This window comes from Lipophrys pholis, assembly GCF_963383615.2.
Source record: "Lipophrys pholis genome assembly, chromosome: 11".
Lineage (NCBI taxonomy): Eukaryota > Metazoa > Chordata > Actinopteri > Blenniiformes > Blenniidae > Lipophrys > Lipophrys pholis.
The window spans coordinates 27,485,754-27,509,886 of record NC_137631.1 but is presented as its reverse complement, the minus strand read 5'-3'; the positions used below and the strand labels follow the sequence as shown (position 1 = coordinate 27,509,886).

The following is a 24,133-nucleotide window of genomic DNA, read 5'->3' as shown; positions in this document are numbered from 1 at the left end:
GAAAACGCATCAGGTTTTTTTTTTTTTTTTTGCGTTTTCATTTCAGAAAAGTATCACATTTACATGACAGTGTTTTGAAAACAATGTCTGTTTCCACAAAAATGGCTGACAGATTTTTTTTAAATAGTTTTCATGTTGGGCCACTAGAGGGAGCTGTTGTTTGTTTTTGCAATGAAACCACACACACGTGCAGCAGAAAACAATCGGCTCGAAACATTAGCAATGGAAGCACACGGACATTTTAGTGGACAGATGACCAAGTTGGATTGTTATTACGGTGACTGTCAAAATAAAAGTACCAAGTCCCAGGAGAAGATGGACTGGGTGTCACCGAGGAAAACGTTACTGTCCAGCTACTGAGCATGTGCAGAAGGACTACTTACTCCGGCCATGGTGTGCGTGTCCAGTGGCAGCATATTCGAAAAGTTGCGTTTTCCTCCATTTTGAAAAGTTCCACCGTGGGAGCCAGTTTCAAAAAGTAGCATTTTTCCGTGTCTTTCCTTTTTAACTTGAAGTGGCTGTTAAGAGTCACAAACCGGGGTTAGTGTCACCTGAGAGTCAATGCTTGAGGGCTTCTCTGTGTGGAGTTTGCATGTTCTCTCTGGGAGAGTCGTCTCTGTTTGTACGTTCTGCAAAATGGTGGAACGGACATGAAAAGATGGTAAGAAGTAAATTAACCTGAAGCTTGAACCTCATGAAACTCGATAGTGATGATGGTATTTTAATGTTCCTGTTAAATCAGGCTGCAATCATTTTACACACCACAGACAAAAAGAGAGAATGCATACTTTATTAATCCCCCGAGGGAAGTTATTTCTCTGTTCAAACCGTCCTTTACTTTGACGCAACTCACTGGGAACTGTGGTCGAGGGTTTTGTCGTGGAATTCAAACCTGCAAACTTCTAAACCAGGGGTTTGCAACCTGTGGCTCTGGAGCTACATGTGACTCTGTGGCCCCTGTAGCCACAAAATTCACAAAAAATTATACGAATATATATATGTATTGTCAAGAGGACTATAGAGAGGCCTAAAAAAATAAGGGTAAAAATAGCTAAATTCAAAAGAAATAGAAAAACTGCTTAAAAAAATCTAATTAAAAAAAAAACTAAAATGAGCATTTCTAAAAGAAATAAGCTTAAAAATAGGAAAAAAATTAATTAAAAATACATGAACAACTGCTTATAGAAGAGCCAAAATGGTTAATAAGCTCAAATGTAAAAAAAAAAGAAAAAAAGTTGAAACGACTAAACAAAAACAACTGAACGTGTAATAAAAAGTTTCCCTTCCCAAATCGTGATTGAATGAAATGTGTTCTTGCATCAAGAAGTTTTGTGGCTCCAGATATGTCTTCATTAATTTGGTGGGAAGTGACCAAAGTGTCTCTTCGCTCCCACGACCCCCCGCGGTGCGACCCCGGCGCCGCCCACAAACGAAGGCCTCCCGCTGGATCCATGTGTCCGCCAGCCGTTTTCCGTGCGTGAAGTTTTGTTTCAGGTTCTCCGCGAGGCCACACATGGCGCCGAGACGGAGCGGAACATCTGCACTCGTGCAGGGATGTGTAGGTGTTTGCGTGTGGGAGTGTTGGAGTGTGTATCCTGCCTCTCACGGTGGCTGATGGGCGCCAGACGGGCAGCCTGGCGCCGGCTCCCGGCCCTTCTATATGGAAACAGTTAGGAACCCGTTACGTCAGCATGGCAGCGGCGGCGGCGCTTCGTTTCTCCACAGCTTTTCCATCCAAACGCGCACTCACTCACACGCATGTTTTTTTGTTTTTTTTCTCTGCCCACTTTCTCTTCCTCTCTTTCTTTTCTCAGCGGGCCGCGAGCTTTAATCTCAAACACACATTCATTACACACGATCGCTGCTCGAAAGTTACGTCAGCACAACATTCCTCGCTTTTCCACGCGTCACCAAAGGGATGACTTGACTCCGAACAGCATTTCTTGCCCCCACCCCCCACCCCCCACCCCCCTCCTTTTTTCTTTTTTTTTTCTCCCATGGAAAACTCTTGTCCTTATATAACCCTGCAGTCTGCTCGTCCTACTATTCCTCTCCTTCTGACCCCCCCTCTCTTAACCTCTCTCTCATCCCCATCCATCTCTCACGCAAGCAGGCTGAAGGAGTCGCGGAGGAGGCCGGGCCGGGCCGGGCCGGGCCGACGGTTGGTAGTTTCCCCTCTTCTCCATGCTGCTGCTCACATGTGTGTCCAATGTTCTGGTCCTGCTGCAGCCTTCATACATCCAGCAGCTTCCCTTCTACAGCCAGCTGCTACCAAGTGAGCCGAATAACTGAGCGCAGGCTGATCATTAGTTTCTGGAGTGTGTGAAAGAACCAGGTGCGAGTCCGGGGCCAGGGCCGGATTCACCACCAGTACTTTGTGTTTCCACCGCCAAAGCCCCGGCCTATCAGGGTCTAAACGGGTGGTGAGCCGGCCCCACATCCTGGCTGGGCCAGAGCGGGATCTGACAGAGGGCGGGGTTACGCTGTAGACGCTGTACCGGCATTTTGAAATCTACAACGAACGTCGCCAAAACAAGATGGACGTGGAAAAAAACCCGACAAAGGAGCGACGAGGAGACGCAACGACGTCGGATATTTAGATGACTTTCGGCGCATCGCTGCATCTCGGAGGTTTTCCACAGAAGTGCCTGGGGCTACGTCTGCGGTGAGGCAATAGCGTGGCTCTCACTCAGTGACACTGGAAAAACAACCGGTTCTATGGAGGCGCGTATCTAAGGGCGCGTTCACGTTGACGAGTTCTCTTCAGGGACTTTCTGGGAAAGTCCGTTTCGTTTGGGGAAATGCTAACTAGCCTAGCCACCACGAGCTAAAGTGGCGGGACTTCCGGATTTGGTCCGGACCCATCAATGAGCCGTGTTTCTTCTTTACTTCCTCTCTGGTCGGTGTTTGTTTCAGGCGACAGCGCCCCCAAACTAGCAGCTGGTGTAACTGCGTGACATTTTACAGGCGGTTTGGTCTCAGCGCTGAATGTGAACGCCCCCCGAGTGTGTGTGTGTGTGTGTGTGTGTGTGTGTGTGTGTGTGTGTGTGTGTGTGTGTGTGTGTGTGTGTGTGTGTGTGTGTGTGTGTGTGTGTGTGTGAGAAAGGCCTGCGGTGAGGAGGAATCCCTCTGCAGGCTCCGAGGCTCAGGTAATCTGGTTTAATGCCGTTACCAGTGTCGTCATGGCCGCCTGTGCACTGCACGCCGCCGTGTTCCGGCGAGACGGGCGAACCAAGACGACGCCGTCTGCGGCCCGAGCGGCAGAAATGGGTCGCAGGAGCAATCGGGGGGCGAAAACCACGCTTGAAAATCACTTCTAGTTGGGAAGACACACACACACACACACACACACACACACACACACACACACACACACACACACACACACACACAGGTGTTGTGTAACTGACTGCTGCCACCTACTGCTGGCTCCCAATCAACCCTCTCCAGTTTGTCCCCTGACAGGAAGGTGAGGCCAGATCAATATTTTTGTTCCACCAGCAGCAGATTGGATGTCCGCCGGCCCGCCGGGCCTCGGGTTTCGCCTCGCCTCTGTTTTCAGGAATGAAATCCAACAAGATTGTGAGACAAAAAGTGAGAATGTGTTTGTTTCCTCTGTGTGTGTGTGTGTGTGTGTGTGTGTGTGTGTGTGTGTGTGTGTGTGTGTGTGTGTGTGTGTGTGTGTGTGTGTGTGTGTGTGTGTGTGCCCGGTGGCCCCCTTGTCACTGTCAATGAGTGTGTGTGTGTGTGTGGATGTGTGTTCAAAGTGCTGACCCAGGCAGCTGCCGGTGCTGACATCTGTCTCTGTCTTTCTAACGGTGGAACAAACTGCAGCTCTCACTCTCTTTCTCTCTCACTCGCTCTTTCACCGCATCAGCCCCATCAGCACTCTGCTCAGGTCCAAACCCCATCACTGTGTACACACACACACACACACACACACACACACACACACACAGTTCCTGCCACTGTAGTCAGCAGCAGCAGCAGCATAATATCCCATATCTCAGTATCTGCACCTCCAGAAACCACATCCCGGACCACCAGCCGGAGGGGGCGGAGCCTCAGGTGGACGTGGTGTGGCTCGCCACCGGTTCAGACGCTGCATCATCTCAACAGTATGAAGGGAAGGCGGCTTCACTGGAACACCCACTGATCTGCATGTCCTGGTGAATGTGATGCGCTGAGGCCATGGGATTGTGTTTTTGTCTATCTATCTATCTATCTATCTATCTATCTATCTATCTATCTATCTATCTATCCATCCATCCATCCATCCATCCATCCATCCATCCATCCATCCATCCATCTATCATCCGTCCGTCCGTCCGTCCGTCCATCCATCCATCCATCCATCCATCCATCCATCCATCCATCCATCTATCTATCTATCTATCTATCTATCTATCTATCTATCTATCTATCTATCTATCTATCATTTTGTGTGTGTGTGTGTGTGTGTGTGTGTGTGTGTGTGTGTGTGTGTGTGTGTGTGTGTGTGTGTGTGTGTGTGTGTGTGTGTGTGTGTGTTTGCCTGGACTGAACCAATGTTGATCTGACCGAGATCAGATATAAATAAAACAATAATGTTTCCTTCGACGCTGAACATAAAGTACATTTCTCCATCTTTAGTTCGCAGGTGAGGATCCAGGGGGACTTCCAGAGCAAGTTGGGACTTTCCCCTTGAATTACTGTAAAACACTTCATTCATAAAAACTCCACCACTTAAACAAAATTATGTGTTTGCAGAGCTTTTAAACTACATGGATCAACCCCCCCCCCCCCCCCCCCCCCCAAACAACAGCTACAAGGAAATTCCACCTTTTGCTTCAAGGCATCGCACCTTGTTACTGAGGTGGTACTTATTAAAGTACTGTGATTTACCCTTGTGGTGTTGTATGATGTCCAACTTTCTGTGTTTTTTGGTTTTGTTTGCTTTTCTAGCTTGTTTGTTTGGTGCGTTCATTTATTTCTATGTTAAATGTATTTGCAATGGGCTTTTTTTTATCAACAATTATTTTTTTTGAAGTGCAAAGAAATGTAAACTTTTACATTTTCACTACAGTATGCGAAAACATGAATAATACAACAGCTATAGGAGATTTTAGAGCATTTCACTGTATTTTGCATCATTAAAATTGGCTTTATTTTGAGATTGAAGTCATTGTCAGTTGTAATTGTTTGGTTTTGAGACGATAGAGACATTTTCATCACGTATACTCTGAATCACAGTGAAGAAAAAGTTGAACTTTAATGGTTATTAAGGCACCATTTCACCTTTCCGGCCCACTCAGGATGAGATTGGGCTCTAAACTAAAATGTGTTTGACACTCCTGCTATAAAGTGTCAAAATATACTTTATTGATGCAGTAAAGTCTGTCATTAAAATTATTCTGGAATAAATGGTTAAAAATACATCTTTTACAACCCAGAGCAACATAAACAAAGCTGCGATCGTATAAATATTTACATGTTGTTTAGTCAGAGGGGATTTCTGCTGATTACAGTAAAGAAAAGAAAGAAAAAAGACTAATCTTAAATTCAAATAAACAGGAATCTGTTTCCACTGTAAACATTGGTCCATAATTAGACGGGTTGTTTGTGGCTCATCAGTCACATGATGACTTGTACGTTGCAGAGACAAAAGCTGGATCTCTGCTCGCCGCTGACACACCGTGTCTGTTATCGTTCCTCCTCCCGCTGCCCATGACCTCACAGCCACATGCCGGCTATTTCTGTTGACTTGCTTCTGGCTGGAAGTGACTTCATGTCTGATTTGCTTGAAACAGAAAAAAGGAGGGGGAGGAGGTGGAGGGGCGGGGGGGGGGGGGGGGTCGGGGGGGGGGGGGGGGGGGTGCATCTCTGTGTTCGTGGAAAAATCCACTGCTGCTGGAGCTTTTTTTTTTTTTCTGTTTTGATCCACCGAAGGCAAAACTGTGCAGCAAAGTGTTGCACTTCCTCTCCAACTTCCCCCCTTTTTATTTTTTATTTTTTTGGGAAAAGTGGGTTTTATTGTTGTCGGTTGGCCTTTATTCCTGCTTTCACCTCACAGCCATTGTTAGAATGACAACAACACTGAATCTGCTCTTCATGGTCGTCTGTGCTTTCTCCTTCTGTGCAGGATGGAGGCTGTGGAGCCAGGTAGCTCTGCAGACATGAGTAATGTGGCTACGACTGACTCACTCACTAAGACATCAGCCGTCAGCGTGGAGCCAGCAGTGACACACACACACACACACACACACACACACACACACACACACACACACACACACACACACACACACACACACACACACACACACACACACACACACACACACACACACACACACACTTTATGCACTGAATCGACACACACCGGCAGACAGACTCGGTGGTGCCGATGATCTGAAACTCAGTCATGCAAACAGCCAATCATCATCATCATCATCATCATCACCTTATTTTATGTCATCATTATGGAGAAACAGAAAATTTATCCATCAGTGATGAGATCAGACTGCGACCAGTAAACATGTCTGCAACACACGCACACACACTTTTCAACTTTTCCAGTGCGTTTAATCGGTATAACGTCCCAGATGGATTACTGTAAAGGGATTTTTTAAACTTTTATAACCACGTGCTGATTTAATCTGATGATCTCTGGACTTTGTTTTCAGGGTTCTTCACAAACAGATCAAAAACTGCTTGAAAGTGACTTTAACACTCATAATATTACACTAAATGTTTCACCTTCAAATGTTAATCACAAGTTTTCTTTTTAACATTATTCCAGTTTTGACTTTTCTTCAATTATTGCACTTTTTAAAAATGTGTTTTTAATAAAACTGACAAGCTCACATTTATTTATTTATTTATTTACATTTTACAGCATAAAACAGTGAATTTTATAAATTTCTTTATGGTTTTGTGTAATGTAATGTTATATATATATATATATATATATATATATATATATATATATATATATATATATATATATATATATAGCACCTATTAAAATATTGAAAAATAAAACAGTTCTTCTTAGAGTTTCATTATACAATACACTCAGTGTATGCTACCTGTATGAAATAGAATTGAGCGGAAAAAATGAGCACCATCACACTTATTTCACTATTTTTCTATATTTCGCTTAAAATCAACTTGAATAGATTCCACAGGATTTGTTCACACTGTATAAATATCATAGTGAAACCTTGATTTATTTCCAAAAGATACACGTATGATGTGAAAAGTGTGAAGTAGAAATGTCACAAGTGATCATGACACGTGACACGGGGCCTGTTCACACCACAACGTTTCGAGTGAAAACACTTCATTTTGGCATTTTTGTTTCAGAAAAGTTTTGCTTTTCTGGGTCAAACTTTTGAAAACGATGTCAGTTTACACGGAAATGCTAGAAAGACTGAAACTGATGTAGTTTTCATGTTGGGCCACTAGGCGATGCTGTTGGTTGTTTTTGTAATCAAACTACACGCCCAAGCGTTTCACTAAAAGTGTCATTTCACCCCATTTACATGGCGACAAGTCGACACGTTTTCTAAAAGTTCCACCTTGGGAGCCACTCTCAGAGCACCGCTGTTGTGTAAACAAACCCCCAAAATGCAACAAGAGGCAAAGAAATGATGGAATTATGTCAGAAATGTTCCGTCTCAGCCGAAGAACAAACATCTCATCAACTCACTGCGTAATCTATGTAAAACACGTCGCCACACAGCCGTCCTTGCTCCTATTAAACATTTATTATTCGTGCAGGAGTAATGTGAGGTGTCTCCGTTTTAATGTCTCCTAATGGCTTTTTGAGTTACCGCTACCAGGCTATGAATAAATCATATCAGTCATGGAGCGGCGCTGAGCCCATCTATAGGCGTGCGTACGTGTTTTCACAATATATTGAATTTTGACCTTTGGAAGAGAAATTAAAGTCAATTTGCATTCATGATCGTTTTATCATCTGCATGTTGAAGATAATGAAGTTATTGTTGAGGTTTATGTCGACGACAGTGTTATATCTCATCAACAACTCTGCTGTAATCAGGATGAATATTTTAACACCTTTTTGTTTTTTCTTTCAGGCATGGCAGGTTTACACAATCAAAGACAATGCCTCGTTTGTGAGTTCACTTCTTCTGTTTTAATCTCTTCGGCATAATTAATAGATACTTCATTTTCAGTACTGCTGCCACTCACGTCATAACCACGGTGAACTGAAGCATAATATTGTTGAAAATGTCATTATTTTATTAAAATTTCACATTTGTCATGTGTTGCAAATGGATAATTCAATTAATGTCAACTTCTTGATAACACATCAACATGTATTATTTATTATGTAACTGCCTCTATAAGAGGGGAGGCACAAGGATTACTGCCCCAGGAACATGTACACAAAAAATACACCAAAACTTGTGTAAAATTCTGGAATACTGTACTATGATTAACTTTTTGGTTTTCCAACAGTACTAATTGTCCTCATACCTGGAACAATACCCCAGAAGTGTAGAAAGTCTGTCCTCTCTCTCCCTGGCTTGTTTCAGTTTTAAAAAGTGTGTTGCTCCAACCAGCCAATCAGAAATCAAACCCTATATAGTGTCATCGGGGGTTTAGCCAATCACAATCAAGGTTGGCCCTGCCATTGACTCCTCCCACAACTAGGCAGCTCTGCTCTGGCACATGGCACCACCAGTTGAAGTACTTCCTCCTCTTCCCACGTTGGGCATGTGTGGGCGGAGCCAGTCCAGCTCACACGGACACAGCAGATTCTGAATGCAGCTCCTATGATCCAAGATTCAAATGGAGGAAAATCAAGAAAAAAGCTGGATTTGAGGCAAAAACCTTAAATATAATGTTTGTGGACCAACGTGTTGAAAAGCTGGATGAAATGACTCCTTTAACAATTTGGCAAACCGTTTCCACCCGAAGGAGATGGGATTTTGGGGTAAATGGGTACGAATACACAAATTGCAAAATGTGTGAACATTTTTTGAATAATTTGCTTTGATGTTTGTCAGTAATTCTGCAAATCGTTTTCACAAAAACGGCAAAAAAACATTGTCTGGTCAAAGCTGGAGGGGATACTGGTCTGCACCGAACAGCAAATAAATAGTGCTTCTTCACATGCACAAGTCGGTGGACAATAACAACAACGACCTCCAGTGACGCAACTTATTAATTTCAAAGCTGAGAATCATCAGTAATAATGATCCAACTTCATTCCATACAAAGTTCCGTGTACTCCCATTGTTAAATGTTTACCGCATATTCTTCTCTGTGTGCATATACTGTATGTGTGGTGTCGTTACATAAACAACCAACAGCTCCCTCTAGTGGGCCAACATGAAACCAACATGGTTTTACCTTTTATGTTGTTGCAGCATCGTTTTTGAAAATGTTGCCGTGTAGACACAAAACTGTCCTGAAGCAAAAACGTTGTATAAGCGGGACCAAACACGGTTGAGATTAATCAACATTTCAAACATTCTACTAACAGGAGAGTTGCCTCAATAATGAAACTGTTGGACTTCATCCCAGAGTGAAGTTTCTATTGATGCTTTCGCTCAGACTGGAGCAATGTCGGACGGAGGAGGCCTGATGCAGCTCTGTGCTGCGGCGGCATGGAATGGGAACATATCGACCCCTGGATGGCTGCGTATCGACGGGCGGATGGATTTCAGGAAGTGACCTTGGATAACTCAGACGAGCACCTGACCGGAGGGCGGCTCGTTTTCCCACAGAGCACATCCCTGGCACCAGCCGCCTCTCTGAAGTCACACTGCGGGTCGTATCCTCTGTGCGAGGTAAACATGCGGCGCTGCAGAGATCGGAAGACATTCGCCGGCTGATCTTCAGGCTCTGCGGTCGAGCAGTGATGGGAGTGTGATGCGACCTGTCTCAGATAGTTTCAGGGAGGACGGAGGCGATTCTCATGAGCAAATTTAAAAGTCACGTCTCAGTCAGAGACTTACATTAAAACTTACGTCACTGTGCTAAAGACTCCAGGATCTGGTCATTTCACTCTAATCCACCCACACTTCTTACGTGAGGTGTAACAGCTCCATATTGACATTGACATTGTTTTTCATCACGTATACTCCACGCCACAACAGAAAAACACTTTAAAGTGTACGTTTAAAGGTTATTATGGCATTATTTTACCGGTCCATAAATAATGACCCCTGAACTAAAATGTGTTTGACACCATTGTTCTGCAACCTGTGGCTCTAGAGCCACTTGTGGCTATTTAGAACCTCATTATGTACATAAGAAAACAAACAAACACACATTTTATTTCTTATTTCAGTCATTATCAAAAGGAGCCTGATTATATTGATCTGCTGTTAATTATTTGCTGTTTATTTGATGAAACAAATTGGTGTGAACTGTTGATGCTGATATTTTCCTTTGAGCATGTTTGGAATAAAACAACAAAAAAAGAAATTAAATGGAATTTTAGTGCTGGGGTAAAAAGGGCTTTAAAAATGTGGGAAATAAACTTTTAAAATCACAAGAAAAAGGGGAAACTACGAGAACAGTCTAAAGAAAATGATGAGAATTCCTAATAGAAATGAGCTTAAAAAAAAATACATAAATAACCGCAAGTAGAAAATCCCAAATGGTCTAAAACCTCAAAATTGTCAAACAAATGTTAAAAAAAAAGAAGGTTGAATGTTTCCCATCCCATAAATGAAACATCAGACTCAGTTTGAGAATCAAGGTAAACGTGTTTTGCGGCTCTTTTGATCACAAAGGTTGCAGATCTTCTTTAGATCATAGTTTAGGTGATGAAAAAACTAAATGTGTGGTGCATCTTTAAACTGTTGTGTCCTTGAGAGGAACACATCTTCATCCAAAGACCTTCAAACAGTCTGAGCCCCTTCGTGTGGAGTTACAGGTTCACAGCGCCCTCGTGTGGCCATCTGGTATTACACCAGGTTTGAAGAACGGGGGTCTACCAGCTTTCTGTCAATCACACTGATAGCTCCGCCCCCTCGGGGAGCTGATTGGTCGCCTGCAGGGTGCCGGAGTGTCGAGGAGCCAATCAGGAGCCTCTGCCTGCTGTTAACAGGGCTCCTGTTCTGAATGCCCCCTCTGTCGCCTGTGATGCTGTTATTTATAGTGAAGCATGGCAGAGGAGGAGGAGGAGGAGGAAGCACAGAGAAGAAGACTTGCTCTAATGATCCCTCAGACAAACAGGGGGGAGGAGGAGGAGGAGCAAGACCCCCCCCCCCCCATCACCACCACCAGAGCAAAGCACATATTGATCCCATCTTTTTAAATAGCATTTGTCTGATCAATGATTTCCTCAAAGGAATAGAAGGAGGAGAGAACCTGCTATTAAAAGATGTTTGAAGTAAAATCTCTCTCTCTCTCTCTCTCTCTCTCTCTCTCTCTCTCTCTCTCTCTCTCTCTCTCTCTCTCTCTCTCTCTCTCTCTCTCTCTCTTGCACCCAAAATAAAGCAGACCTGACATGATGCTCCACCACACGGCTGCTCCGTCAAACCACGTGCAGATATCTCGCTTTAATACGCCGCAGGTTTCCTGGGAAACAAATTTTGCACCAATCAAATGGAATATGAGATCTAATTTCACTGTAGTTTGTAAATTTTTAACTCCCGCCTTACTATGAGATGATTAAACGTTCTTGCTCCTGCTCACACATTTGCAGTTAATCATCTTCAGGCATGAACCATCACACAGTTTTGTTTCTGCAGCTGCACTGATACACGTTGTTGGTATTATTTATGAGAAGAAACTTCCTGTATATGGCTGTATCGGCGCTATAGAATGTGTTAAGAGCATTAAATTGGCATTAGAGAACAAAAGAAGAGCCTAAATATAGCACACACAATGTTGTTTAGGGTTTCTAGACACAGCAAATAGCTGAAAGTCTTCATGTAATACATAAAGTGCAGCAACGAGCAAACATTCACTGAAACTGTTCAGTAGCTCTGAATGATCGTCCCCAACATGAACCATCCTCACATCACATGAAACGGCCTCGTTCACACTCTGCCTGACCCATCAGACGGAGCCCCAGCTGGCCACCAGCTCCCCAAAAATTAATTGTCAGTTTGGGGGTCGACAACGAGGTTAGTGAGCACAATGGTGTTGAATTATAAAGGAGAACAAAGATGTGGTTCATGAAGAGCTCGTAGTAAAAAAAAACCAAACAAACACGTATAAGCTGTTGGTTTTATGAATGTTTTTACAGGTTTTCCTTTTTTCTTCTTTTTTAACCGGCTGCATAAAGCAGATGGCCTGACTCTGCACACCTTCCGTTGTATTAATTCTATTAAAGCGGCATTAAAACAACCTGGACACCAACTCACACGTTTGGAGGTAATTCTCCTGCAAGAATCTGGTTCATTCCTATATTACTCCAAAAAAATAAAATGCATGAAGATGAACAACAACTAGTGAAACTGTGGATATTCTGATGTGGATCGTTGTCATTTTTTTTTTTTGGAATGAGAAAAAATAAGTAATGTGGGAGTGAATAATTAAGACAAACCTTTGGATAACTGGATTCCCCGGCAGCTGTTTGGTCTATATCATTGTAAAATCCTTAAAGTAATTGTCCCATAAGGACAAATATCTGGTAAAAAAATAACGAGAAATTGGGATAAAGAAAGACCACACACAAAGGATTAGAGGTCAAAGATCATGGAACACATCTTCTGAATGGGAAAAGTAATGCACATACTTAAACGCCAAGAAGCACAACCAGGAGGGGAAAATGAGTAAATGGACTGTAAACAAGACTGAAAAGGACAATATTTATCATCACAGAGAAACTGTAACTCCTCCTGTGTTTTCTGGCCTGGGCGGCAGTACAGATGACAGTTTATAATAATTTCTCCAGTAATAAGCTGTCCAGTGTAAGTGCCCCTCCTGAACGGGTTCACTGCACCTAGGTCCCTCTCTGCTGGGAAATATGTCCTCCTGGGATATCGTTCTGCAGCCAAACAGTAAGAGTCAAACAGTCGTTTTTAAAATTGAGCTTAAAAGCATTTTCCATACCCACGTTATTGTGTGTAGAGGCTATCTCAACCAACAGCAGGCGAGAGACTGGACACACCCTGCACGCGTCCCCAGTCAGATTCAACATGCTGGAGTGAAAGTGTGCAGCTGAAATGTTTCTGAGCGTTCACACGCGTTCCCTCGCCTGTATTCAGCCGCACCACTCAATCAAATACAACGTTTCTCTGAGGTTATGTTGAAACAGCTACTCACCCTAACACGCTTCTCAAAGCTACAACATCAGAGAACATACACGAAATGACGACAAAAAGTTTCAGTACTTCGTTAAAAACAATGCAGGACATTTACACTCTAATCAAATGTGGAAGAACGTTAAAGGTCGAGTATGGCGGATTGATGTAATGTCATGTTTGTCCAATAGGGAGCAGTGTTGAGTGTGGATCCCAGAATTTCAAGTGAAAACATGTAGTTTTTGAGTTTTCTTCGTTTCAGAAAAGTTTACTATTTACATACTATTTTGTGTCCATTTTGAGGTATTTCCTGGCCTGTACACAAATCACTACTTCGGAGCCACAAGTTACTATTTTCCAGCCACACATGTCAATTTCATGACTACAAAATAGTATTTCAGGACCACAAAACAATATTTCATGACTACAAATTTCTATTTCGTCGTCACAGATGTCTATTTCGTGGCCTCGAGATAGTATTTCATCACCCAAATTAGGATTTTATTTCACAAATTACTAATTTATGGCCACAAATGACTATTTCATAGACATAAATTACTTCAATCGAATTACTTTTCATGAGCTCAAAATAGTATTTCATTGTCAAAAATGTGAATTTCAGGCTGCAGAATAGTATTTCATGTCTCCAAAATACTTTTTTGTGGTCGCAAAATAATATTTCATGCCACAAATTACTATTTTGTGTCCATAAATAATTATTCCATTGCTGAAAAATCATATTTCATTCCTACAAAATAGTATTTCATGGCCAAAACAACATTTCATGCCACAAATTACTATTATTTTGTGACCACAAAATACTATTTCATAGCCAGGCCACAAATTACTATTCCGTGGCCCTTAAATACAGATTTTTATCTGTATGAAATATTAATTTGGCCCACAGTATAAAGTGTTTATTTTTTAGTAGAAGCAATTAAAACCAGCTGATTTGTCACTTTTCTTTCCCTCCTCTAACTTGTCGACTACATCTCCCACTGCGTCTGCGGCCGCACGCGCTCTCCGCACGGCGGTCACGGAGTGGGTCGGGTCTGTGTTTACTTCCGGACTCCGCTCGCTCAGTCAGAAAGCAGCGGCGGCAGGCAGCAGCTCCAGTGGAGATCCGGGGGCTGGCAGCGAGCACCGCAGTCATATCCAGGGCTTCATGACAGAGGACACCGCGTTGGACCGGCAGCGGCATCCCGACACTTCGAACCCGACTCGGCGCCACCGTGCACGCTGGACTCCGGGCGGACCCGCACCGCCCGCCCGCCTCTCCGCTCTCCTTCTGCTCAAAGTCACCCGATGCTGCGCTCCTGCTACCAGCTAACACACCGATCTGACTGCCACTTCATGATCCGAGGCTAGTCGGTGGATCAAAACAAGGACAATCGCTCAAAGTTTCCCCGCGGCGTTCCGCGCGTGACCGGCCGGGGATCCATCCGCAGGGAGGTGACGCGGGGCCCCCCGGGTGGGGAAGAGCGACGGGACTCGGGAGCCGGGTGGTGGCTGGATAAGCAAGGGGGTCGCCTCCAGCTCCTGGCGGATTTATCCCCTGCCAGCTAACGTTAGCTCCGCTAGCTCCAGACGGCACCATGGATTGGCTGATGGGGTGAGTACCAGACGGCTAACGACGTAGCCCCGGCGTGACAGCTCCGCCGCGCCGCGTTTCCGCTGCGGGCTGCAGATTCTCGGCCCCTCGGCGGGTGACACCAACCGGAGCCGGCTCCAGACAGGTGCACGCGGCGCTGGAAGCAGGTCCGGTTTCCTGCGCGAGGACATAAATCTGGCAGCGGGCGGGTAGCATGTCGCTTAGCTTAGCTCGGCTAGCTCAGTAGCCTCCCGCAGCGGGTCGCGAGCCGCATGATCAGCCGCCGCGGCCCCGGGAACGCTGCTTCCTCGGCGTCTCCGCCAGCCGGCAGACACCGGGACCGTATGGCTGTAAGCGCCGAGCGATTGACCCCGGTGGACCGGTTAGCGGGCTGTCAGCGGTGCTACAACGCGGCTCGGGAGTTTATTTCCAGTGCAAGGTGCGCTGGCCCGCTTCCACCCAAACTGTGCGACCGGCGGCCCGCAGACGCACCGAGCTCACACACCGGGGACGCGAATGGAAGAACTTCTGCAGAATAAACACACACTTTGCAGAGTAATGACAATAAAAACACAACGTGTATGGGTTGGGGATTCATCACTCTTGTAGTTTACTAGACAATTTCCACAGTGGGACACAAATAATACTGGATTACTTCTGTCAATGATAAATTCCACATTTAGTGTCCAAATCGTGTGTTTTTTTTTGCTTTTTCCCCCCTGAAGTTCACAACTAATAGAATAGGTCTCCTTAATCTATTCCAGAGAGAACATCTTTTAAAAGCGTTGCTCCAAATAGAATAAATAGAAAGTGAATTAGAGACATGATCAAGTTAAATAAGTTATATTGAATGTTATTTAGAGGTTTTAAGGTGACTAAAATAAGTATGGAATTAACAGACACCACATCAATCACTATATACAAGAGGAGTTCTAGAGTCTTCTGTCCACATGAAGGATCTCATGCGACTCTGTCCTGCACTTTGGTGGAATTGGACTCCGTTTACACGACAGCGTTTCAAATAATCACATCGTTTCTGCATTTTGGTTCCAGAGAACTTCTGAAAGCGATATCCGTTTACACAGAAAACAATGTCGTTTTCATATTGGGCCACTAGTGGGAGCTGTTGTTTGTTTAGTTTAGTTTTTTTGTATTAAAAACACATGTCCGTGCAGACAGCAATATGCTATACACATTACCAATGGCGAGTACAAGGACGTTCGTGGTCGTGATGTGCACACTCGGTAGCAGCGTTCCCACCGTCTACACGGAGATGGGCCACGAGCATTGCCGTAAAGTTAGGTTTTTTTCGCCCGTTTACACAACGACACAGTCGGACCTTTTTCAAAAAGTAGCGTTGTCAGTGACTTCCAGCACCGTAGTCTGGTAAATGGAATCCCGAAATGCAATTAGAAGTTTTGCGTTTTTGCTTGGAAAACGTCACGTAAGCCGGGCTGACTGTCAAGGAGGGTGAGGGACATTGTTCAGGACCTGTGCAGAGTCCGTCTCCCATCACGTCACTGGAATTTCTCATTACTTTGTTGAGCCTGTTTCACGTGCGCCACGCTCAGCCTGCTGTCCCCAGCATGCGCCAGTAAAGAGGACGACGCTCGCCACCACAGACGCACAGGAGAATTTATTTTTTCCTCAATGCACTTAAAAATGACTGCAGACATCAGATATATTGTCAAAAGTGCAACTCTATTGCCGTGATTGTCCTCAGAGTTCGGCTCTGTTATTCAACAAATTCAAGCTTTAACCCAGGTTCAAGCAAAAGTGCAACAGCAACTATGGAAAAAAAAAACCACAAGAAAAGGTAGAACGGCAAAAAAGACCAAAAAACTGTTTGGAGAGACAAACTTTCTGTTTTAGCTACAAATTTGATTAAGCGATTAACTCTTATTTGTTTTTTTTGCCCGGCCCTAATAGAAGACCTTAAGCGTTGCAGGAACTCAGCTGCCCCCAACAATAGACATGGCTGTGGCCCTTCCTATAAAGGGCTTCAGCGGTTCTCATCCAGTCCAGTTGATTGTCTATATTACACCCCCAGGTACTTGTACTCCTCCACGACTCGCTGCTCCTCCTCGGGTCCAACACCAGCGTCTTGGTCAGCTTTTAGCTCCCAGTTCACTGAGGATGAACCGAAATGCTCCAAATCTACGTTTTTGCAGAATAAATGCACTGAAGCACAAAATGCATGGATGGTAATTAATCCCTCCTGTCGTTTAAGAGACATTATCAAAGTGGATTTTTGCTACTGAAGACAAATAACCCTGAATTACAATATCGATCAATGATGAATTCCACGTGGAGTATTCTAATCGTGTGTGAGATTTGCTTTTTTTCTTCTTCTGTCATTTCAGCTTTATTTTACCAGGCAGTTCAATTCAGAACGAGTTAAAAGGCAGCGAGTAGGCACAATGGAACAACATGTACATACATGCAACAATACAGCGTCACACAATCTTAAAAGAAAAAGCATTTACAGTGACGTCCATTAAGGAACCAATCAATAGAATCTAAAAGAGTGCAGTGGTACTTCATTATTGGTTGCTTGGTGTTTGTGGAATGGAGGTAGAAAAGTTTGACGGATCTTTTCCAGATGATTTGGGTTTATTTACAGCAGAAAGCTGAAATGAGGCGCGACCAAATGAGGCACGGGCTTCGAGTATGACCAGACTGATGAGTCTTACAGGACGTAGACTTGTGAGTTGAGTTGTGATTATTGAGACGGAACGGTAGATACAGCAACGTGATTGTGAATAACATCCAGATCTGTAGAGGACATCGCTATAGTCTAAAGATATAGAGATCTTTTGACTAGAAGTTATTCAGCTGAATGTGTAAAGGGGGATTTGTTTCTGTAAAAAATAAATAAAAAAGCAGCATGGTTTGACCTTTTGTGAGCGGTACGTAACTAATAAAAGGTCCTGGACACATCCAGCATCAATGCGTGTACCGAGTCCTGGTGTCGTATAAACACCCCTCAAGCTATTTCGGCTCGATTATCGAGCTCAAATAGCACAATCATAATCCGGATAGGCTGCCAGGAATTGAGCAAAAACTAAGTCAGCTTTGTCTGAGTGGAGCTGAGACTTAGACTTTTATGGTGATAAATAAACTCGGTGTACTTTCTGCCTGAACGTAGCCAGCAGCACCTGACAGACGGTTGGTCACTGCAGTTGGTTCCGGTTGTGTATTTTTAGCCGGGGGTGGGTGGTAGTGGTGGGGGGGGGGGGGGGTCTGTCCCGGTCATGAGTTTGAGTGAGAGCGTGTGATCACTGCTTTAGACACCTGCTTTCAAGCCCGAGTTCAAAGCCATGATGGCGGTGTTCAGGATTACCCTGTGACATCAGTGCAAGTAGCATCATGACTCCACAATAGCCCGGTTTCAGTCGTGTGTATTAGTAATGCAAACTTATGAGACTCGTTTGCCTGTAAGCAAAAGACTATTCCACCGAGTTGCAGGTTAAGGTGTATTTGCAGCTGAGGTTTATTTTTTATTTATTTATTTTTTGGTATAACTGGTTACCAGGTTGACTGATGGCAGCAGTATTTATTTATTTATTTTTTAAAGGTGGAGGATGTTTTCATGGGTGTTGGACTGGTGTTGTCCTGAGAGATGAACAATACCGCCTGTTGTAACACCATCGAGATCAAGTTTCCCAAATACACAAATGAAGAACTAAGAGTACTGTTGGGGGCTGAAAAACCTGCCCAGTTGTGTTTTCATTTGATTCACCGCTTCTTGTTGTCTCAGCCAGGGACAGCCGAAGAGCTACAACCAAGGAAGTTGTCTCTTTATTTTGTCTGCCTGGTCTTTCTCTCGGTTTACCTGAACAGCTGCAAACCTCGATGAAATTTAAGATGCAATCGAGCTGCGGTCCAAGAGAGCGGTGCTCTCGGTGCTCTCACCTCCATATCACGTTGTTAAACGTCTTCCTCTTACTCATTCATGCCCACACTCCTTTTCATGATTTTCCAAAGCACCTTTCCTTCCACACACACATCACACTCTCCGGGTTGTATAAACACATTTCGATGACCCTGACGTCAGCTTGCATGTGTTCTTTTTTTAAAAACATTTTTTATTTCCAAACAGTATTTCTACGTTTGGCACAAACTGAAAGGACGCTGCAGATTCGTCTGACATGTTCAGTCTCGACGAGCTCTGCTTTGTTTTCTGGTTTCACTACCCGACCGGTCTCGGGTTACATCGCTTCTCCCATTTGTGAATGTGATTGATAACCTTCTCTTCGCTTTCCCGTATTATGTCAAATGATAGTCTTTGACCCAGCAGCCGGTGCCGTCAGACCTGATCTGGTTTGCTTGGTGACCTGTCAGGAAATCAAGAGCAACACCTTGCTGCGGCTCGGCAGTCGGGAGTGGATGACTTCGTGAACGCGTGAAGAATAAGAAGGCAACCGCTCATTTTATTATTTATTTATTTTTGCCAGGAGCAGGACAGATGTCATCAAATAAGCAATATGAGTTCAGATTGTCCGTCTTTGGGAAGGTGTTCCATCATTTTCGGCGAGTTAACACCCTTGAAGAACCTCATCTCACTTCCTCAGAGGAAAATGAGTCATGCACAGACACAAAAGTCGAGTCAGGTGCTCTAAACATGCGACTGGAGTCGGGTGTATCCGTGAAACCTCTGCAATACCGTTCCCGCCGACGCTATGTGCTGTAGGAGCGCTCGGTGTTGCGCTGCTTGTTTGCTTGCTGTGTGTGTGAATGTGTGTGTGTGTGTGATCTGAATGCATCCAGTAAGGAGTCCATGAATGAGTTAACCAAGCGTGTAATCACTCTGAATATGGACCCGGGGTGAAGGACGCCACAGCCAAGACCGATAGAAGTGAGGAGAGAGGGGGGGGGGGGGGGGTAGCGGTGAGGAAACGTTGGCCCGTCTTAAGGGATGCAGGGCTGGGAAGTAACGTACCTCCTTTTTTTTTTTTTTTTTTAAATATCTGTGGACAGGAAGGATGTAGGTAGAGGATATGAATGTGTTTGATGGTTGATTAGAGCGTGAATTAGACGATGGGGGGATGGGGTGGTCCACGGTATAGGAAGGATGAAGCTCCGCGGGGAATCGAGCGGAACAGATGACAAGCCCATGATGGCTCCCTAAAGGTGAATAGATGGACTGAAGGAAGATCTAGAGACTGGAGTGTGCAGTGGCTCCAGCAGCTACAAATAAAACCCACATAGACACGCTTGTGTATCACCCGTGTGTTTTGTGAACCAGTCTGTCCGCCGGGGTGTTATTTTGGACAGAGTGCATCGTTTCCAGAGCCGAATGACCTCATCTGTCCCCGAGTCAGGCAGGACGTTAAATCTCTGCCTAAATGTGTCTTTTTCCTGCTGGGTGAAGTGGGCAGGATTTGACAGATGTTTAATCCCTTTTTGCTTTTGAGTGATGGCATGGTAATGCTGAGCGAAGAGCGAGAGAATGGAAACTACGGCGGGCTAAGTGGAGCTCTGCTTTCGGCTGCCCGACCCGAACGGGAGTCGGATTTAATGTACACTTAGCCCGCGCTGCATCACCTGTAACCTAATGGCATTCAGGCAGCATGTCGTTATTCAGCACTAATGCAAGTACTAATAATGAGAGAGATTCCAGTAAGAAAATGCATCAATGTTTTGTTCGATCCCTTAGTGGAGAACAAACCATTTTTAGACCTGATGTTTGTTTTAGATAGAATCAGTGACTTGATATGTGCTTCTATTTTTTAATTGCCGTTTCATTAAGTTTTTCCAAGCCAATATGTGACTATAGTGAATATTTGTAGTCTGCCCTCACACCTGTACTTCTATTAAGGGCGAGTGTGTCACATTCAGCTGATTCTGTTCATTAAATTCCCCATTGCCACGAATGAAATGAGTAAATTCACTACTTATGAGCCTCTACTTTACAGAAGAGAACTCATGATGGCTACAAAACTCCCAAACAAACAGGACGCTCCTTATTGGCAGTGTTTTCTGCATCTGTTCTGACCTCCTGTCATGTTCAAGGTGATTGCAATTCATTTCACCCGTTAAATCCCTCCTATTGCTGTATGTTGACCCTTTGTAAAATGGCTTTTTTACCGTAAGTGTAATTTAACTCCATCTTTAAAATGATTCGTATTTTTAAGGTGTTTTTATCTCAAATGTATTGAATTACTTGTTGTCTCACTTTGGAATGTAATTGTACTCTATTCGCCTGGATTTATTTCGATTTTATGGCTGTAGACTTTTAAAAAAAAAAAAAGTGGAGTTAGTAGTGTTTAGTTTTTTTGCCCCCAAAAATTTTTTTCAGCTTTAAATATCTGGCAGTTCCTTCATCATCAGTGTTTCTCAGTGTGTGTGTCTTTGATGCATTTCCAGAAAACTATTATTTATCTGCTCATTTTTTTGTCGTATTGTCCAGTAATCTAGGATTTAAAAAGAAAAAAATCTAAATCTTTGGAGTTTGTTGGGTAAAGTACACTCATGAACTTTGTCTTGTTTTTTTGCTGAAATTGCTAAAAGATGAAAGCTGAGAGTGAAGACGCCGTCACTCGGCAGACGGAAAAGGGGAATTCACACAAGCTGCTTATAGTTTGAACTTCCTCTACAGTCTATCTATTTGTACCGTTGTGTCTCATCGTTGCGGCTCGTGTCCAAAATAAACTCGTCTTTTGGCGTCTCTGCCTCTCTGTAGCGTTGTGCTGGCGTGGCGTTTGTCATGTTGCTTGCAGTTTCCTGTTCTCTTCTGCCGCTTCGCCACCTGAGGACTTTCGTTCTCATGACTCCCGCAGTCAGTGAACATGACACAGCTGGCAAATAAATGTCTGATGCGGTTGGGGTTTGTGCCATTGGGAGGGCAATAAAGATTTGACTTGGGGGAAAAACAACCGAAAGAAGTCACCTGAGTCTGGGTGAATCTTTTCTTTTTTGTAGAAAAGTCGGCGTACAAAGAGAGAACTGAGAGAAGTCAGAGGTTTAACAAACACACACATAAATGAAAGCTGAGTAGTAACGGCTGCAGAGCGCCTGTCGAAAATGTCAATTTGTTTATAATGGATTTCCTGAAAAGTGCACGAAACAACGTCAAAATTTTGGAGTTGTTGGTATTTTTGTTTTACGTCTTAATGCTGTCATTTCACTGATCTGGATCGATTTAGATCCACGTCATTCGGCGTGTGTGTCCATCGAGCTAAATCGAGGCCAATGGCATCATGAATTATGTAGCAGAGTCCTGTACTTTAACGCCACGTAAAAACAAAAGTGGGCCCATTCCCAGCCACTATGAGCCAATGGGATGTGCAATAGTAGAATAAATGTGTTAAAGTTAAGATTAAACTTTAAATGGTGACGCTGCACCGGACAAGGATGTGGTGTGAATAAATTCACTTAATTGGAGCAGCTTCTCTTTTTAAACTCCATCTATATGCATGCAGCATGTTCCTTGTGGTGTTTTTCTGCAGATCAACCATGTCCTCATTTAACCCTCTGGTACCTTGTTTCCATCCCTGCTACACACACACACACACACACACACATAGAAACACATCCACGCGGCAGCGTGCTCTCTCGGCCCAGGTGGCTGCTTCCGCTCCTCGCGCCGCAGATGCAGCGCCGATAATAATGGGCTGCGACAGATGTGCAGACGTCGTCTTGAAGCCGTCACCTGCTGGAGAACAGAAGCGCCGTTGCTGATTGGTCTAGACTGGTCTGCAGTCCGACTTTGCTGTCTAGCTTTTCCTCTCATCTGCAAGATTTCCCTGCTATGCTGTCGTGTTATTATGTATGACGTGAAAGCTGTGTAGCTCTCGGCTTCTCTCCAGAAGTGTGTGTGTGCTTCTTGATAAACAGCTTTTCACTGCCTTAGTGCTGTTCTGGTGACTGTTGACCTTCTGTGAATTGGAGAATATAAAGACCCAGTCTGTTAACAGTCAATTTATTGTCTTCGCCACTAAAGTTTGCTTTATAGCTTTGCAACCGGGGCCAAGGCTTTTTAAAACCAGGCATCGCAGCCAAAACTACAGTAGCAGCTACATGGTGCCATTGACATCCAAAAAGCAAGGGAAGTTTTGGGTTTTCACTTAAACGTTGTTGTGTGAACGAGGTTTAGATGGTGTTAGTGTGTCAACATGCTCTGACAATGAGGTCCGAAGATGAACGCTGCTAACCTTCATACTGGGCAGTTCAGCCCTCCTATCATCACTCCTTTGTTTCATTCCTGCTCAAAGGTCATAGAAATATGAGTGAAAACTGTTTTAACTGCTCAGGAATGACGGTGCTCAAAAACCAGAGGGCTTCTTACAAAGTTCAGAGTCTTCTAGCATGGAATAATAGTATTATTAATACTTTTGGAGTTTGTATCACACAACTGTTGTGGTAACCGGTTTCTCTCGTAAATTAGTCTTGAGCATGAAAATTGAGGGTTTATCTGTTGGAACAAGCAGTGAAGATGGTGTCAGATGACATGATTACCTTAATTGGACTCCACCGTGTTTCCCAGGGCTTAGTTGTTGTGCACGCCACACTGACTGTCTGCAATGTCCCCGCTTAAGCAATAGATTCTACAGCTTTAGAAGATAGTGACAGTTATAACTGCAATCCTGCAATAAAGTCTGTTTATCAATCCAGCAAATACTAACTCGATGCAGTGTATCTGATTAAAAGATGCTGATCCAGCGAGGAGTCAAAGATCACACATCCCATGCAGTTATTTTATTTGTTTCCAGCACAGTTTTTTACTAAATAGTTCCATGAATTTGCATTAGGTAATATATAAAAGGATGGAGTTGGATCCTTCAGTGTGCTGTTGTTGATGTCGAGGCCTGGAGCTCAGCTTCAGGCTCCTGCGCCACGTTGTGCCTCTATGCCGAGGTTTGTTTACTTTCGAAAAGGACATTTTATTCACTTTCAACACAGTGTCCGTCACTTCCAGGCTCAGTTCATCTCTCTCTGTCTCGCTCTCCTTTTTTTAAATTCTCTCCCGGGACGCTAATGTGCAGCGACGTTTGCGTGCCTGGCTGCCGCCTGAGCTGGGCTGCTGATCCGGGGAGAGCGAGGCGGCGCTGCACAGGCTGAAGGCAGCCTCAGCCTCAGCCTCTCCCGGGCAGGGTGTTGGCGGCCATACAGAGCCCACTACGTGCCGCGTAACATTGTACGAGGTTGACCAGGCACTGTTTTTGTGTGTTTGGTGAGTGACGGAGGAAAGGAAGCAATGCAAATCCGAGATGGAAGGTCAAAGTCTGAACAAAACTCGTCCTGGTCTCGCCGCTCTGACATTGACCAGTTTTCTCCGCTTACCGACGGGACGGGGATGTTGTGAGTCAGTGGGAGCAGA

At 44.3% G+C, this 24,133-nt stretch overlaps 1 protein-coding gene across 1 annotated transcript in view; it reads left to right on the top strand.

The window, feature by feature from the left end:
* Positions 1 to 14,300: 14,300 nt before the first annotated feature.
* Positions 14,301 to 24,133, top strand: part of mob2a (MOB kinase activator 2a) — a 65,522-nt gene continuing 55,689 nt past the window's right edge. The window contains exon 1 of the mRNA XM_080475104.1: positions 14,301 to 14,832. Within this exon, the coding sequence (XP_080331230.1) occupies positions 14,816 to 14,832 (17 nt within the window). The 5' untranslated portion in view covers positions 14,301 to 14,815. The remainder of the gene's footprint in view (positions 14,833 to 24,133) is intronic.